This window comes from Heptranchias perlo, chromosome 5 (assembly GCF_035084215.1).
Source record: "Heptranchias perlo isolate sHepPer1 chromosome 5, sHepPer1.hap1, whole genome shotgun sequence".
NCBI classification, from domain to species: domain Eukaryota; kingdom Metazoa; phylum Chordata; class Chondrichthyes; order Hexanchiformes; family Hexanchidae; genus Heptranchias; species Heptranchias perlo.
The window spans coordinates 103,154,386-103,173,729 of NC_090329.1; the positions used below are offsets into that span (position 1 = coordinate 103,154,386).

Consider the following 19,344-nt stretch of genomic DNA (forward strand, 5'->3'; position numbering starts at 1 on the left):
CTACATCATACAACACTCACTAGAAAACAGGAACTTTCTGCATCACCAATGACTCTGTTCTTAAGAGTCACTATAATAATTTGGATTAGCTACAAAATATATTTTCCTATTTCAAAAATATAACAACCAATAAAATTCACAATTTCAATGAATTCATCGCTATATATTTTTTCAACCAGCTCTGCATCATAGCTTGTGTTTCCTGGAGTTGAACTGCACACATGAAAATTAGCAGCCCCTTTATTCAGCAGGGTAAGGATTATACACTGTAATTGGGTGGGGTTCCTATTTCTTTAGCATGATAAGAATTACAGTGTCGTGGCTATTTTACCAATATTGTGATGCTGACAGGGAGCTTCTTACATAGAATGCACAGCACAGAAACAGGCCATTCGGCCCAAATGATCTATGCTGGCGTTTATGCTCCACATGAGCTTCCTCCCACCCCTTTTCATCTAACCTTATCAGCATCTCCTTCTATTCCTTTCTCATGTGCTTATCTAGTTTCCCCTTGAATGCATCTATACTAGTCACCTCAACCACTCCTTGTGCATTCCACATTCTAACCGCTCTTTGGATTCCCCCACAAGTGGAAACATTTTCTCTACATCTACCCCTTTCAAAATCTTAAAGACCTCTATCAGGTCACCCCTCAGCCTTCTCTTTTCTTGTGAAAAGGGCCCCAGCCTGTTCAGCCTATCCTGATAAGTATATCCTCTCAATTCTGGTATCATCCTTGTGAATCTTTTTTGCACCTTCTCCAATGCCTCTATATCCTTTTTATAATATGGAGACCAGAACTGTTCACAGTACTCCAAGTGTAGTCTAACCAAGGTTCTATACAAGTTTAACATAACTTCTCTGCTTTTCAATTCTATCCCACTAGAAATGAACCCCAGTGCTTGGTTTGCTTTTTATGGCCTTATTAACCTGCATCGCTAATTTTAGTGATTTGTGTACCTGCACCCCCAGATCCCTCTGCCCCTCTATCCCGTTTAGATTCTTATTATCCAAGCAGTATGTGGCCTCCTTATCCTTCCTCTTGTGTCAACAACGTATATCGTAAATTCAGGCGCATCCTGCCCACGATTTTCTGACCATTCATTTTATGGTCTGAAAATTTCCTGTAGGTGGTGTCAGTGGGCGACACTCCCCTGCCAGTACTGCCAACTCGTAAAAGCACCGCAACTGTACAAACGTGTGCAGGTCCTCTGTAGCAGATTAAGGAGAAGACCTGGTGATTTTTTAAAAAGTTATGCAACAAGTTCCATCTCCTCTGCAATGAAACACATGAAACAGTCAATTCCAAGCATCCCCATTTCCGATGAAGTGACAAAGCTTACATTTGATTAAAATTTAGCTGAAATTAATGACTTGACAGCAACCCAATAAAAAATCCTTAGCCTCGAGTGGCACACAAAGCATTAATAAGTTATGGTTTAAACTAGCTATAAAAGATTAGAGCCTAGAAACATGCTGCTTGTCATACAAAAGGGTCCAGAGGGGCAATTTTTTCACTCAAAGGGTGGTGAGTGTCTGGAATGAGCTGCCAGAGGCAGTAGTAGAGGCGGGTACAATTTTGTCTTTTAAAAAGCATTTGGACAGTTACATGGGTAAGATGAGTATAGAGGGATATGGGCCAAGTGCAGGCAATTGGGACTAGCTTAGTGGTATAAACTGGGCGACATGGACATGTTGGGCCGAAGGGCCTGTTTCCATGTTGTAAACTTCTATGATTCTATATGAATAGCTAAAGCATATGTATGACCGTTTGCTCTTTTATTGGAGGCAACAACCCATTTTAAATGGTTTAATGTCTCAGCTAAAATAGCAGAAAAACTCAAGCAAATATATTTAAGGGTTGTATACTAATAATGCAACAGTAACTTTTCAGGTTAGATTTTTTCCTATATTACTTAAATGAGAAACTGATAGGCAAACAATCTCCTGGGTACAGATTTCCCAATTGGATTAATTAGAAATATCCTTACAGATGGTAAGGAAGCAAAGAAAAGGTATTAAAAACATAGGAACAGGAGTAGGCCCTTCAGCCCTTTGAGCCTGTTCCACCATTCAATGAGATCATGGCTGATCTGTATCCTATCTACATCCACCCGCCTTGGTTCCATATCCCTTAATACCCTTGGCTAGCAAAAATCTATCGATCTCAGATTTAAAATCATTAATTGAGCTAGCATCTACTGCTTTTTGTGGGACAGAGTTCCACACTTCTACCGCCCTTTGTGTGAAGAAGTGTTTCCTAACTTCTCTTCTGAATGGCCTGGCTCTGATTTTAGTTATGCCCCCTTGTCCTAGACTCCCCATCAGCGGAAAAAGTTTCTCTCTATCTACACTATCAATTCCTTTCAAAATCCTAAAAACCTAAATCAAATCACCCCTTAATCTTCTACATTCCAGGGAATACAAGCCAAGCTATGTAATCTCGCCTCATAATTTAATCCTTGGAGCCCTGGTAACATTCTGGTGAATCTGCGCTGTACTCCTTCCAAGGCCAAAATATCCTTTCTAATGTGCGGTGCCCAGAACTGTACACAGTACTCCAGATGTGGTCTAACCAGGGCTTTTTATAGCTATAGCAAAACTTCCTCCCCTTTAGATATAAAGGCCAGCATTCCATTAGTTTTTTGATTATTTTTAGTACCTGACTATTTTATAGATCTGTGCACATGAATCCCTAAATCTCTTTGGACCTCCACTGTTCCTAGCTTTTCTCCATTTAAAAAATACTCAGACCTTTGCTTTTATGGTCCAAAATGGATGACCTCACACTTAACTGCGTTGAAATCCATCTGCCACAGTTTTCCTTTTCAAGTATATATCTCCTCTCCGGTTCTTTTGCAAATTATCTTAAATCTGTGTCCTCTGGTTACTGGCCCTCCTGCCACTGAAAACAATTTCTCCTTATTTACTCTTATCAAACCTCTTCATAATTTTGAACACATATGGGCTCAAAATGCCATCAGAGACCAAGGATGTCTCATGATCCAGCACAATTTAGCAAATAGACAAAAGAGCAGAATTCCCCTTTTAACTTTACCGAATACATTTTTTCCTCCCCTTCTACAGCTCTCCCCACACCATATGGCATTTCCTTGCTGGCAGTGCGTGAATGTATTTAGCCTCCATGCACATGACAACGCTGCACCTGAGTCAGACATTTGGAGCTCCACAGAAGGGGTCAGGGTTAACTCAACTTTCTGATTATTTCTCTTCGACACACCTGAAATCAAGAAACTTGCCACGTGGTGAATTGTGGGTACAAATCTGGATGTTGGAACACCAAACTGTCACTTTCACAGAGTGCATTACAGAGATGATATCAACTGATTTAGCAAATCAAACTTCAGGACTTCCTCTAACTCAGTGGATAAATTTCCCATTTAGTGTGAAACTGAGATGCAAGATCAATAGGATCCTAGGTTTGATCCTTGATCTGTGCGGAGTTATCTGGTCTCAGCCAGCACGACAGTCGGGATTTTCAGTTGGCCTGAATGCTCCTGGATTATAGAGGGGAGAATACAAAAAAAATGCCAGTGTTCCTCCTCACTATCCAGTTACCTCTACTGAAAAGTGACCAGGTGGATACTAAGGCTTTTTGACAATATAGTTGGTTCCCTGCAGCATTGCACACAGGTGTTAGGTGATGTGGGGTTAGATACCTTGGGATAATTGGAACAGGACACACCGACAGTTCAGTCCCAATTTTAAAGTCATACACAAGGCAAAAGAACCAAAGGCGACGTGAGGAAAAACTTTTTTGAAGGGAAAAAATTTGCAGGGCTATGGGGAAAGAGCTGGGGAGTGGGGCTAACTGGATTGCTCTTTCAAAGAGCCGGCACAGACTCGATGGGCCGAATGGTCCCTTCTGTGCTGTAATGATTTTATGATTCCACAATGTTCTTATTTTTATATTTCCATTACCAATGCCCACATTTACAATGGAAATAGCTTATGTCACCTTGTCACACTATAATTACACCCTCCTGCCAGTGGAGACACTACAACACTTTCACTGAGGTGGGGGGGGGGGCGGGGAAGTAGGGGTGAGGGTGTACTTACAATGTGACAAGTTTATATAGTATCCACAATAAATATGGACATAGGAAATTATATTGGGAACAGTTGACGGGAACATAGGAACAGGAGTAGGCCATTCAGCCCCTCGTGCCTGCTCCACCATTTGATAAGATCATGGCTGATCTGTGATCTAACTCCATATACCTGCCTTTGGCCCATATCCCTTAATACCTTTGGTTGCCAAAAAGCTATCTATCTCAGATTTAAATTTAGCATTTGAGCGAGTATCAATTGCCGTTTGCGGAAGAGAGTTCCAAACTTCTACCACCCTTTGTGTGTAGAAATGTTTTCTAATCTCGCTCCTGAAAGGTCTGGCTCTAATTTTTAGACTGTGCCCCCAACTCCTAGAATCCCCAACCAGCGGAAATAGTTTCTCTCTATCCACCCGATCCGTTCCCCTTATTATCTTATAAACTTCGATCAGATCACCCCATAACCTTCGAAACTCTAGAGAATACAACCCCAATTTGTGTAATCTCTTCTCATAACTTAACCCTTGAAGTCCGGGTATCATTCTAGTAAACCTACGCTGCACTCCCTCCAAGGCCAATATGTCCTTCCGAAGGTGCGGTCTTACCAGGGTTTTGTATAGCTGCAGCATAACTTCTGCCCCCTTGTACGCTAGTCCTTCAGATATAAAGGCCAGCATTCCATTAGCCTTCTTGATTATTTTCTGCACCTGTTCATGACACTTCAATGATCTATGTACCTGAACCCCTAAGTCCCTTTGGACATCCACTGTTTTTAACTTTTTACCATTTAGAAAGTACCCTGTTCTATCCTTTTCTGATCCAAAGTGGATGACCTTACAAGTTATTATCTTAATGGCGAGAAACTGGAAAGTACTGCAGTTCAAAGGGATCTGGGGGTCCTAGTGCAAGAAAATCAAAAAGTTAGTTTGCAGGTGCAGCAGGTGATCAAGAAGGCCAACGGAATGTTGGCTTTTATTGCTAGGGGGATAGAATATAAAAACAGGGAGGTATTGCTGCAGTTATATAAGGTATTGGTGAGACCGCACCTGGAATACTGCATGCAGTTTTGGTCTCCATACTTAAGAAAAGACATACTTGCTCTCGAGGCAGTACAAAGGTTCACTCGGTTAATCCCGGGGATGAGGGGGTGGACATATGAGGAGAGGTTGAGTAGATTGGGACTCTACTCATTGGAGTTCAGAAGAATGAGAGGCGATCTTATTGAAACATATAAGATTGTGAAGGGGCTTGATCGGGTGGATGCGGTAAGGATGTTCCCAAGGATGGGTGAAACTAGAACTAGGGGGCATAATCTTAGAATAAGGGGCTGCTCTTTCAAAACTGAGATGAGGAGAAACTTCTTCACTCAGAGGGTAGTAGGTCTGTGGAATTTGCTGCCCCAGGAAGCTGTGGAAGCTACATCATTAAATAAATTTAAAACAGAAATAGACAGTTTCCTAGAAGTAAAGGGAATTAGGGGTTACGGGGAGTGGGCAGGAAATTGGACATGAATTTAGATTTGTGGTTAGGATCAGATCAGCCATGATCTTATTGAATGGCGGAGCAGGCTCGAGGGGCCGATTGGCCTACTCCTGCTCCTATTTCTTATGTTCTTATTTGTCCACATTGAATTCCATTTGCCACAGTTTTGCCCATTCACCTAATCTATCAATATCCCTTTGTAATTTTATGTTTTCATCGACACTACTTACAATGCCACCAATCTTTGTGTCATCGGCAAACTTAGATATGAGACTTTCTATGCCTTCATCTAAGTCGTTAATAAATATTGTGAATAATTGAGGCCCTAAGACAGATCCCTGCGGGACTCCACTAGTCACATCCTGCCAATGTGAGTACTTACCCATTATCCCTACTCTCTGTCGCCTTTCGCTCAGCCAATTTCCTAACCAAGTCCATACTTTTCCCTCGATTCCATGGGCTTCTAACTTAGCTAACAGTCTCTTATGTGGGACCTTATCAAATGCCTTCTGGAAGTCCATATAAATAACATTCATTGACATTCCCCTGTCCACTACTTTAGTCACCTCTTCAAAAAATTAAATCAGGTTTGTCAGGCACGACCTACCTTTCAGAAATCCATGCTGGCTCTCCCTGATTAACTGAAAATTCTCGAGGTGTTCAGTCACCCTATCCTTAATTATAGACTCCAGCAATTTCCCCACAACAGATGTTAGGCTAACTGATCTATAATTCCCTGGTTTCCCTCTCTCTCCTTTCTTAAAAAGCGGAGTGATATGTGCAATTTTCCAATCTAGAGGGACAGTTCCTGAATCTAGAGAACTTTGAAAAATTATAGTTAGGGCATCCGCAATGTGCTCACCTACTTCCTTTAAAACTCTGAGATGGAAACCATCTGGTCCTGGGGATTTGTCACTCTTTATTGCTATTATTTTCTTCATTACTGTTGCTTTACTTATGTTAATTTTAATCGAGTCACTGTCCTCGATTCAATATTAGTATTCTTGGGATTTCCTGCATGCTATCCTCTTTTTCTACTGCAAATACTGACGCAAAGTAATTATTCAACATGTCCGCCATTTCCCCATTGTCAATGACAATATCCCCACTCTCAGTTTTTAAGGGGCCAACACTGCTCCTGACCACCCTCTTTTTCCTAATATAACTTTAAAAGTTCTTTGTATTGGTTTTGATCTCCCTTGCAAGTTTTTTTTCATACTCTCTTTGTAGCTCTTACTATCTGTTTTGTGACCCTTTGTTGATCTTTGTATCTTTCCCATTCGCCAGGATCTGTGCCATTTTTTGCCTTTTTGTATGCCCTTTCCTTACATCTTATACTGTCCCTTACCTCTTTAGTTGTCCATGGCTGTGTTTTTTGGCAAGTAGAGTTCTTGCCCCTCAGGGGTATAAACCAGTTCTGTATCTCGTTAAATGTTTCTTTAAACATTTCCCACTGATCATCAGTCGTTTTACCCATTAACAGATTTGCCCAGTTTACTGTGGACAGTCTCTGTCTCATCCCATTGAAGTCAGCCTTACCCACGTCTAGAATCTTAGCAGCGGACTCACTTTTTTCCCTTTCAAACACTACAATGATCTCAATCATGTTATGATCGCTATTGAATAGATGTTCACGCACAGTTAAGCTGTTAACTAAATCTGGTTCATTACTCATTACTAAATCTAGTATGGCTTGCCCCCTTGTTGCCTCCAGGACATACTGCTGTAGAAAACTATCCCGGACACACTCAAGAAATTCACTACCTTTCTGACAGTTGCTAGTCTGCTTTTCCCAATCTATGTGAAGGTTAAAGTCCCCCATTAAGACCACTATGCCTTTCTTACACGCTTGCCTAATCTCAGCATTTATACAATCTGGCACTTCAGAACTGCTGCCAGGGCTCCTATATACAACTCCCACTATAGGTTTAGATCCTTTCCTATTTCTCAATTCAACCCATAAGGTCTCTGTTGGCTGCTTACCTCTCGTTATATCCTCCTTTATCATTGAATTGATTTAATCTCTAATCACTAAGGCTACTCCTCCCCCTCTTCCATTTTCCCTATCTCTCCTGTAGACCTTATAACCCGGTATATTTAGTTCCCAATCCTGACCATCCTGCAGCCGTGTCTCAGTAATAGCTATCATGTCATACCCTCCAATTTGAATTTGAACCTGTAGTTCATTTAATTTATTCCTTATACTCCGTGCATTTGTTTATGGAACTTTTAATTGGGCCACACACCCTAGCTTTGATGCTGGGATAATCGCCTTACGCCTTCTAGTTTTCACTTTATCTGTCGTGTTTAAAGTACACTTTCTTTCTGCTGCACGGAGTGCACGGATGTAACATTTTTAATATAGTAATAGATATGCATTTTTACAATAATTAAGAAAACTAGTTTTGCATGTTTTCTCAGAGAATCTCAACTTTCATTCAGTCTGCATCGTGCTGTGTGCTCTGAGCGTGCAGGTTAATTGCTCAATCGCATACAGACAATGGCGCATCCTAGCTGCCTCCATTCTTTCCTTGCCTATTTGCCCAAAATCCATTTGCAGCTGTAACCAATGCTTCATTTATTGGGCTACCTCTCAAGATATTCAGAACACTCATCTTACCATTGGCAATGTCACTCTTGCTGAATTTGGACTGATTGATACAACTGTCTCCAGAAGATCAACTGTGTTGAAGTTGCTAATTTTGCTGAAATGTAACTGCATTAGGGCAGTTAAGCATTCTGCAACTGCATATTACTTTGTTTTTGCAAAAGCACAATCTTTATTTCACATCCAGCAAATAGAAGCTATTTAGGATATTTAAAAATTGTTTCCATACTTTTCCTGGTATAATTTTACTTGTGTGCATACAGAAAATATGCAAAAATGAATATACACAGCATACACAGGAAAAAAAAATCTGTTTAAACTGACACAAACCTCTCCTGATGTCCAGTGGAAGACATTTATTTCCAGTGACGCAGCTTTCTAACCTATTATTATAACTAATCTCGTTTTACAATTGGGAGGACAGCTTTTCACCAGCCTTCTGAACTAGCCTCCACCACACGACAGCTTTTAAAATCTGACTCACCAAAAGTAATATTAAAGTTGAAAGGTTACAATACTTATGTTGGACTGTTCATCCTAAGAGCATCTGTGAATTGGTCAAATGTAACAGACAGCTTCCCCAAATTGAATGACCTCAATTGTAAACTCAACTCTTAACATTCTATTCACTATGCGTATGGACAAAATGGCAGATGAAAGGATTGACTAAATGGAGAAGCATCGGCAGATATTTAGGGTTCCAGTTACATCATTAAAAGCTAGCTTGTCAGTGCAAAAAGGCTAATGGGATGTGGGGTTTCATCACAAGAGGTGTAGAAATTAAATTCAGGAATTGCACTTATACAGAGCACTGTTCACACCTCATATGTGACTCCAGACCCACAGCAATGTGGTTGATTCTTAATTGCCCTCTTAGGGATGGGCAATAAATGCCGGCCTTGCCAGCGACGCCCACATCCCGTGAACGAATAAAAAAAATAAAAAAAATTTGGAATATTGGGCATCATTTTAGCACCCGCTATCGGGTGCGTTCCTGGTGGGGGGGGGCTCCGAAAATCGGATAATCCCGGCGCGAGGCCGGAGACCGCCTCAAACCCGCGCACTTCCGGATTCCCCGCTGACGCGCCGGCGTGCGCGCGCAGCCCCCGCTGGTGGGAATCCCGCAGGCAATTAAAGCCAGCGGGATGCCACTTGACAGTATTTACCTTGGTATTTCAGGTCATTAACTGACCTGATTAAGGGATTATGTGAGGAGGGGTGGGATTTTAGAGCAAACTGGGACTGTTTCCCACACTGGGGGAAACACTCCCAGTTCAAATGGACGTGTTGCAGCCATCAGCCTGTGGCAGCTGCAAAGGTCCATTTGACAGGTGGGGGGGGGCGCGGGGAGACCCTCACCCATTGCAGGAGGCCACTCTGTCACTTGGGACAAAGTTTGGCCTCCACCACCCTCCTCCTGACGGTCAAAGTCACCAACCTGCACACTTACCCCGGGGTCCGGAGACATGTACCTACCTTGCGGACCCCCTCAGATGCACATCTTGCGGATGGGGGCCTCCGTAGCTGCAGTCATGACCTCCTCGGAGGGCGAACAGCATCACCAGCCTCACCAGCCTCGCCATCCACCTCTGACACGTGGTGCTCCACAACAGAGTGCTGTGACACATCCACCTGTACAGCAGGAGGGAGGGCTACCGCAGAGAGAGATGTGTCGCAGAGGGCACTACCCTCGCCACAGGGTCCACAGACCGAGGCTCAGCCTCCTGGACCTCTCTGAGCAGCAGTACACACGGAGGCTCAGAGTCACCCGACATGTAGTCGTGGACATCTGCAGCCTCCTTCATGCCGAGCTGCTCCTGGCTGGCCCGAGCACCATCTTCTTACCTGTCGCTGTCAAAGTCACCACTGCCCTCAACAACTTCTCCTCCGCATCCTTCCAGGGTGCAACCGGGGACACCGCCGATGTCTTTCAGTCGTCTGCGCAAAAGAGCCCTGCAAATACACCTACACCCACTCTGCAGTGACACAATGGGTGGCATCAGTTGTGGGTCCTCATAGTGATCCTCAGGAGAGGGCATTATTGCACAAACCAGACAGGATTCGCGAAGACATGGCAGTAGTGGGGCCAATATAATATGTAATGTGAGTTGGTCAGAAATTAAATATAAGTAACACCCGTGATAAACCCTCAAACACCCTTGTGCATCCCCTTCATGCTCACAACACGTTTGCCTTACGCTGCCTACTGCACATATGTGATGCATGCCCTGTGGCTGCAGCACAGGTAGTGGCAGGTTGAGTGAGGCTGGCCGTGAAAGAGATGCACGAGAGGGTGAGTATGAGATAGAGCCATGAGATTGTATGAGGATTGGGTTGAGTGGTAGTGGCGGGATGAGTACTGGCGAGGTGAGTAGGTGCAGGTAAGATGAGGATGAGGTTTGAGTGGGTATGAGGGGTGATGCGACAGAGTAGTGTTGGCAGTGCTGAAGGAGATGTGGGGTGGGGGCGGTGATGTGGCAGACGGAGTGCAGGGGAAAGACTACGTGTACTCACTTTGGCTGACCTACTGAGGTCATTGGAGCGCCTCCTGCACTGTATGCAGGCGGGCGATATGTTGGTTGCGCTGGTGACCTCCTCTGCCACCTCGAGCCAGGCCTTCCTGGTGGCAGAGGCAGGCCGCTTCCTCCCGCCCGCCGGGAGGAAGATCTCTGTCCTCCCCCTCCTCCTCACCCCATGTATTGATACCTGGAGTGAGGCATCATTAAACTGGGAGCAGCCTTCCCCCTGGGCTGCTCCATGCTGTAATTTTTTCTGTTTGTTGCAGCATCTGTCAGTGGAGGACTGCCCCTTTTAATAGAGCTCCTCCAGCTGACAGATCTTACTGCGCATGCGCAGCCCGCCCGACGCGCAGATCAGCAGTGGGGAACCCGGAGGAGCAGGTAAGTGGATCCAATTAGTGGATTGTGTGCTACGATCGTGCAGGAAGCAGACTAATTTCACCGGGCGCGTTACCCACACGCCCGATAGCCCCCCCGCTGAGAACCCGCAGCCCTGCTAACATCAGGCCCATTGTGTTTGAAAATGAAACATATTTATTTGGGAAGTATGAGTATTAAAGAATATGAAGAGAAGGCAGAAGCAGAAGGCTCCATTGCTATCTCTTTCCCTTCTTGTGTTTGATCATGTTTGCTAAAACACGCTTTCACAGCCACACCTCTTCTCAGCAATTGTGTTCAGCTCCAACTCATTCCACATGGATTCCAGTTTAAATTCCACAATTCCTGTTTCAGATTCACCCATGATCATAGCTATCTCTGTGATATTCGGTGTTACTCTAACCATTGCTCACGTCATTTCATGAGATCCACCCTCATCACCGCATGAATGCTCTCGACGTTCCTCTTCAGTGGCACCAACTCACTTTGTTTCAGAGCTGTTCTGTTCCCCAGTTCCATTTCATCTTTCGCCTCATCCAATGCTTTAACAAAAAACTTTTTTGTTCCTTTCAGTTGGCAAGGACCGCCAGCTTTAACAACTCTTGGATGTCAGTGCCTCTCCTGACCCCTCTTCCTCTCCCCTTTCTTCTGACCCCATCCAATTTTCCAACCTCACCTCTTGTTGTATTTTCACTACCCCCTCTGACCTTCCCCTCTCTGATCTCTAACGATTCGTCCTCAGCAAAGGCCATAGCTTCATCCTCCTACGCCCCATTTTAATGAATTTCGAGATTGACATGACACTGAGCTTTTCTTCCACTCCCTTCGCCTCCGCACCCACTGTTTTGGCCAGGAGTTTTCCCACCCCCCTTTCTCCTGTCTTCAGAATTCCAGTTCCACCAGAATCCTTTCCTCCTGTTAATTGTATCCATGTGATTTATATCAATTAGTGCTAATTATATTCAGGTGGTGTGTATCAATTGGGAACTCTGTATCCGTTTACAGGAGGGAGCTTATCTCGGGGGTGCAGAGTGTGTAAAGGGGGATCTCTAACAATAAAGGCTTGGAAACAACCGAAGACTGTGCTCTAGTATTCTATCCTTCACCACCTGGCTATCTGACTTTATTACACCTCTCGTCTCCTTCCCTCCCAATCTTTTTAATGAGAACTGTCGGCGTGACATCGGCCATGTCTCATTTTCTATTTTAGGTCTCACGACCAGTTTCTTAATCTCCTTTTCCTTGTTTTATATCGGTCTCAGTCTCCTGGCCTACCATCTCTCTCTCTCCGTGACAACAACCATTTCATCCAGCCAGCCAGATGAGACAAAATAACACTTCAAAATGGATTCAGCACCAGAAAATCCAATCAAATTTATCTAGAACATTACCAGCTCTATAATACAAGGTGTCCCATCACTGGCAGGGTACAAAGTCTTTGTCAATAATTACATCATATATTTTTAAAACATATCAGTGACATATGTACCCTTAGTCTCAACTGGGTGACTCGTAATTTATGGGGACACTTTTCTTGCCCCCTTCCCATTTCATGTTGTTACCTCCCCCCAATTCACAGAGACATTCTTTCTCTGATCCCCCTCACCTCCTCCACGCCAAGTTCACAAAGACACTCTTCTTGCCTCCTCCCTCACTCCCCAGTTCATGAAGGCATTCTTCCTCCCTGAGTCACTCCTCACTGCCACCCCCAGCTCCCACCCAATGTGGCTGCTGTTTTAATCACCCGATCAAACTCTGCCGCATGCTGTGAGCAAGATTCCCTGATTTTACAAAACTATTCAAGAATTTCTACTCACACCATACAGCAAATTTCAATCGGACAAATAAAGCATCAGCATCAAGCAGAAACCATGGGGGGGGGGGGGGGGGGGGGGGGGGGGGGGAGGAATTTTAACCCACAAGAATGGGTGGGTTGGAGGTGAAAATAGTAGTTTTTTGGGGTTGCAACCCAACCCAGCTCCAATGCTCCCACTTCCGGGTTTAACGTGGGCGCGTTTGGATGCATGCACAGAGCCGAATCGCCGAGGTCGCGTCCCCAATTAGTGGCGGCGGGCGGGTCATTAGCAGGGCAATTAATGTAGTTAAGAGATGTTAAGTATCGTTTCTTTTACTTGATTTTAACAGAACTTTAAATTTAACGTTTCCAGAACTGCTCATGTGTTTTGCCAGGTAAAAGGAGACGAGAAGGGCCAGTTCATCAGGTGAGTGTCTTTATTGCACTGCTTGTAGGCCAGGAGGAGCGGGAGTGTTTCCTCCAGGCCCAACAAGCTTATCTGCTGCAATTGGACCCCCACGATCGGCCAAACTCCCCCCCATCACCGATGTCCAAGCCTCCACTTCCCGATCGCTGACTTCTCACCGATCTGCACCCCCCCCCCAACCTCATCCAACCTCCGAGGACACTGATCTCTTCCTGAGCTCCCCCATCCAACCCCCCGAGGACACTGATCTCTCCCCGACCTCCTCCATCCAAGCCCCGAGGACACTGATCTCTCCCTGGCTGTTTTGCCACTCGACAGGCAGGCAGCCTGTCAATCAGGTTGGCTGGCGGGCGCGAAACCTGGAAGTAAAATTATCACTCAGTTAGGTCGCAATCACGGATTCCGACCCACCAACTTTACTTCCGGGTTTCCATGCGAAAATGCTCCCCCCCCCGCTCTCTTCCCGGCTCCAGAAAAAAATCATGCCCCATGAGTGTCAGAAAGGTGGAACCATTTGGGGATTGGAGGAACAGGATTTTCATTCAGAAGAACTGGAGAGCCACAGTGCAGAACAGGATACTTAAAGATTTCCTGATGTGGAGATGCCGGTGATGGACTGGGGTGGACAAATGTACGGAGTCGTACAACACCAGGTTATAGTCCAACAGGTTTAAATGAGTCAGGAGCAAAGCTCCGAAAGCTTGTGATTTCAAATAAAGCTGTTGGACTATAACCTGGTGTTGTACGACTTCGTACATAAAGATTTCCTGACTCAGGATCAAATAATGGAAAAGCAGAAACTGGGCCAGGAACGTGGATGGCTGGAACATACGGTTGCGGTGATGCGCAGAATTGTTGGCATGTAGAAAGAGAGAGGGTGAGGGGAGAGAGTGTGAAGGGGAGGGAGGGGAGAGAGTGGGAGCGCGAGAGAGAGAGAGAGAGAGAGAGAGAGAGAGAGAGAGTACGCGCGCGATGGGTGAGAGGGATGACAGAGACCGAATACATTTACTGCAATCTACTATACTAATTTCCATGCTGGAATGAACATGCATTGACTGGTTTTCACAATTCTCACCTTTTTATACAATATGAAAGATGGATGCTGCCAGTCCAATGATTCTGGCGATGAGTCATTGTTTTATCTAATGAACTACTACTGGTAGGAAGTTCTTTTATCTGCAGTTCAGAATCAGCTTTTGCACTCTGTCTCCAAGCAATGATCCTAATTGTATTTTAAAGAGGCAATAAGCAGCAACCAGAACTATAGCAGAGCAGTATGTTAATCATCTTTTAATTGTGTGTAATGGGCTGTACACTTTTCTCTGTCAGACTGATTGCAGTATGTACATTGCAGTATGTAAACATTGCAATATGAAATTTTCAGTTGATCAGTGCAGTCACATCAAAATTTGATGAGCGACATATTTTTGCCCTGTCTTTTGACAAACACTTTGCTGCATTGGTTTAAGATTATTTGTTACTAGAGAGACTTGGCAATCATGGATTTTCTATCTGAAGAAGCGACATACAAAATGTGCACAAAGTAATATTAGGATATAAGGGATCCTGCTGAGGCTCTCCATTGTCAACACTATACAAAACCACACTCAGGCTCAAGCAGTGCAATCACCTTGATATGGGTTATAATAGCACTTTCGAGACCACAGTAATTAAACAAAAGAAGATGCAGGCCAGTGATTAGCTTGGGCTTGAATTTTTACAATTGAAACCTGTACTCCTGAACTCAATATCCCCTCCCTCCAGCATATATTGGCCCAGAATTTCCTGGAGACTTGAACGGCGCATCTATGTGTTGAGTTTGTTTTACATTATGAAAGTCCCGGCAAATTATGGCGTAAATAAGTCATGGTATTATTTACATTGTGCCATAATTTCCTGGGGCTTTCGTGCCACTCTGCCTATACCCTGGCTGAGACTGTGCATAATTGATCATAGCTCTGCTCTAGAATTAAGTCAATGGCAATTGCAAATTTCCTGGTTTATGCCAGTTTTCTCGCAGCAGCCACTTGGGCTGAAAAGTAATGGTGCAGGTGAATGTATTTACATTCATAAGTTCAAAATAATTAATTGAAGTAAAATAAAATCTCTGCTTGCCTCATGTTTTTAATTTTTAGCTAAAACCCGTCAAAACACTTCTTCGTCACTGTGTGTTAGGCTTAGTGCACATTTTTTTGCATGAAGTGCTTTTCTACATGCCATTTATGAAAGTGAGATTAGGGTAGAAATTTGTTTAAGGTCGTTTTCAGGCCCGAAATAGTTGACACGCTGAAGGTCCAAGACTCATCTGAAATTGGGCCTTCGGCCTCGTCTGAATAATTCTGGTGACTAGTTTGGACCAGCTGTGACGCCTGCAACGGCTCTCAGGTAGGTCCTGCAAGGCGGGGGGATTGGGGGGGGGGGGGGGGGGGGGAAAGAGGACAGGAGGGGGACGAACTGAAGTAGTGCTGTGGAGTCTTCTCTTTACGTTGGTGGCTTCCAGTAGGCCCTTAACAGACCACTGGAAGGAGCTGGAAACTGCATGCCAGCTTCACTCAATTTCTCACCAATTTCGGAGGCGGGGTTGGGGGAGGGGGTGGGGGGTTTCCTTAAACATGTGTTAGGCCCTTCATTATCATATATAAGGGGCCCAAGAAAGAAAGAACTTGCATTTTATTAGCGCCTTTCACGCCCTGAGGATGTACCAAAGTGCTTTACAGCCAATGAAGTACTTTTGAAGTGTAGCCACTGTTATAATTTAGGAAACAAACGCCTGTTTATGGTGGCCGCCAGGGTTGCCTGAATTTTGCCTGAGGCGATGTGGCATTGGACGTAATTTGAACGCTCCTGGGTGCTTGGGATATAACCCCCAAAATTGAATCTTTTTGCCCTTGTTTCATGCTTTAGAAAGGCACAAACCAATATCCAATTTCACCCCGTTTGCTTAATCTGAGACTTTTTAGGTAGCTTAAATTATTAATGTCATTTTCTAATAAATGGTAAAAAAAATATCCAACTTAAAATGTTCCTGAAAACTGAATACAGCAGCTGAGTGTCTCTATAACTCAGAACAATCTTCTGCAAGTGATCACATTCAGCAAAGTTTCATATTTTAATCTGAAGGCTATTCCTATAATTGTATATTTTTCTGATATGGACATTACATCAATTACGTACACTAGCACCATTAACGTTAAAAAAAGAAAATTATTCTTATATACTCATATTAAATAAACAAGAACGGTCAACATTTCTTGTTTACCCATCTCTTGTTGCCATGTTATATCAGGCATCTTGAATATGCTTGCAATAATGATTACAGCCTATGTTTTCAGTCAGCAAACACGACAAGAAACATATAAAAGTTTAATAATGTGTCTGTCTTTGAGACACTCGTGATGCCTAGTCCGATACAGTTGAAAGCCACGAGGTATTTAGGGAATCTCTCAAAAATTGATTCCTAATATTTGCTGATAAACTGTATGCTCTCAGAATAACAGAAAATCACAGGTCCTGGCCATTCATTTCATCTCACATCCATGGAAATGCACAAATTCATCACCATACAACGAACCCTGCACTGCTTTAGTGTGAACATGCTTTACCTTTTGTCTTTTGAAGACAACTGGTCTAATTGATTCTTCCACAGAATATCCTTTTCTTTCTTGTTGAAGAACATCAATCGGATTTTCCTGAAACCAAAAAGCGACATTAAAAATTTCACCTTGTGTTTCTTATTCTAGAATCATAGAAAGATTACAGCACAAAAGGAAGCCATTCGGCCCATCAAGTCTGCCCCAGCTCTATGCACGAGCAATCCAGCTAGTCCCACTCCCCCGCCCCATCCCTGTAGCCCTGCACATTTTTTCATTTCAAGTACTTATCCAGTTCCCTTTTGAAGGCCATGATTGAATCTGCTTCCACCACCCCCTTGGGCAGTGCATTCCAGATCCTAACCACTCGTTGCATAAAAATGGTTTTCCTCATGTCACCTTTGGTTCTTTTGCCAATCACCTTAAATCTATGCCCTCTGGTTCTTGACCCTTCCACCAATGGGAACAGTTTCTCTCTATCTACTCTGTCTAGACCCTTCATGATTTTGAATACCTCTATCAAATCTCCTCTCAACCTTCTCTGTTCCGAGGAGAACAATCCCAGCTTCTCTAGTCTATCCATGTAATTTAAGTCCCTCATCCCTGGAATCATTCTAATAAATCTCCTCTGCACCCTCTCAAAGGCCTTCACATCCTTCCTAAAATGCGGTGCCCAGAACTGGACACAATACTCCAGTTGTGGTTGAGCCAGTGTTTTATAAAGGTTCATCATGACTTCCTTGCTTTTGTACTCTGTGCCTCTATTTATAAAGCCCAGGATCCAGGATGCTTTTTTAACCACTTTCTCAACCTGCCCCGTCACCTTCAACGGTTTGTGCACATATATCCCCAGATCCCTCTGTTCCCGTACCCCTTTTAGAATTGTGCCTTATAGTTTATATTGCCTCATTTTTCCTACCGAAATGCATCACCTCACATTTTTCCACGTTAAACTTCATCTGCCACGTGTCTGCCCATGCCACCAGCCTGTCTATATCCTCTTGAAGTCTATCACAACCCTCCTCACTGTTCACTACCATTCCAAGTTTTGTGTCATCTGCAAATTTTGAAATTGTGCCCTGTACTCCCAAGTCCAAGTTATTAATATATATCAAGAAAAACAGTGGTCCCAGCACCGACCCCTGGGGAACACCACTGCACCCCTCCCTCCAGTCTGAAAAACAACCGTTCACCACTACTCTCTGTTTCCTGTCCCTTAGCCAATTCTGTATCCATGTTGCTATCGTCCCCTTTATTCCATGGGCCACAATCTTAATAGCAAGCCTACCATGTGGTACTTTATCAAACACTTTTTGAAAATCCATATACACCACATCAACTGCATTGCCCCCATCAAAAAACTCCATCAAGTTGGTTAAACACGATTTGCCTTTAACAAATCCGTGCTGGCTTTACCTAATCAATCCACCCTCGTCCAAGTAACTGTTAATTCTGTCCTGGATTATCGTTTCCAAAAGTTTCCCCACCACCGAGGTTAAACTGACTAGTCTATAGTTACTGGGTTTATCTTTACACCCTTTTTTGAACAAGGATGTAACATTTGCAATTCTCCAGTCCTCTGGCACCACCCCCGTATCTAAGGATGTCTGCAAGATTATGGCCGGTGCCTCTGCAATTTCCCCCCTTACTTCCCTCAGCATCCTAGGGTACATCCCATCTGGACCAGGTGACTTTCTGGTACCTCTTCTTTCTCAATTTTTAGCCCATCCAGTACCTTAACTATATCTTCCTTTACCGAGACTCTGGCAGCATCTTCTTCCTTGGTAAAGACCGATGCAAAGTACTCATTTAGTCCCTCAGCCATGCCCACTGCCTCTATGAGTAGATCTCCTTTATGGTCCCTAATTGGCCCCACCCCTCCTCTTACTACCTGTTTACTGTTAACATGTCTGTAGAAGGCTTTTGGATTCCCTTTTATGTTGTCTGCTAGTCTATTCTCATACTCTTTCTTTGCCCCTCTTATTTCCTTTTTCACTTCCCCTCTGAACTTTCTATATTTTGCCTCCAGTGCATGCTTCTGCGGTTCTCACTTGTGGTATGAACCTGACACCTGTAATAAGCCGCTTTTTTCCGTTTCATCTTATTCTCTATCTCCTTTGTCATCCAGGGAGCTCTGTTCAATTATAGTTTTGCCTGCCAATCTTTGATTCCAATTTACCCGGGCCAGATCTGTTCTCATCCCACTGAAATTGGCCCTCCTCCAATTAGGTATTTTTACTTTAGAGTGGTCAGAGTCCTTTTCTAATCTTCATTTTACTAAAGGTTGCTTGATTTAAAGAGTATCTTTAAAATCTAAAAGGATATTTTTAAATGATGGTGGCCCCCTGTATGATGCAATGCATCCATGAGGCAAGTTGTGGCTTTTGCTGTGTCAATAAGGGAAAGGCACTGAGAAGTTAGATGTTTCCCTGCATGGCGTGAGGGGGCTTGGAAGGGTGAGCCACTCTTAACTGT

The 19,344-nt window shown here is 43.9% G+C and overlaps 1 protein-coding gene across 3 annotated transcripts in view; it reads right to left on the minus strand.

Moving 5' to 3' along the window:
• Positions 1 to 19,344, minus strand: part of cyb5r4 (cytochrome b5 reductase 4) — a 113,559-nt gene that overhangs the window by 22,389 nt on the left and 71,826 nt on the right. For all 3 annotated transcript variants that reach the window (XM_067984943.1, XM_067984942.1, XM_067984944.1), the window contains one exon: positions 16,882 to 16,968. In XM_067984943.1, the coding sequence (XP_067841044.1) occupies positions 16,882 to 16,968 (87 nt within the window). The remainder of the gene's footprint in view (positions 1 to 16,881; positions 16,969 to 19,344) is intronic.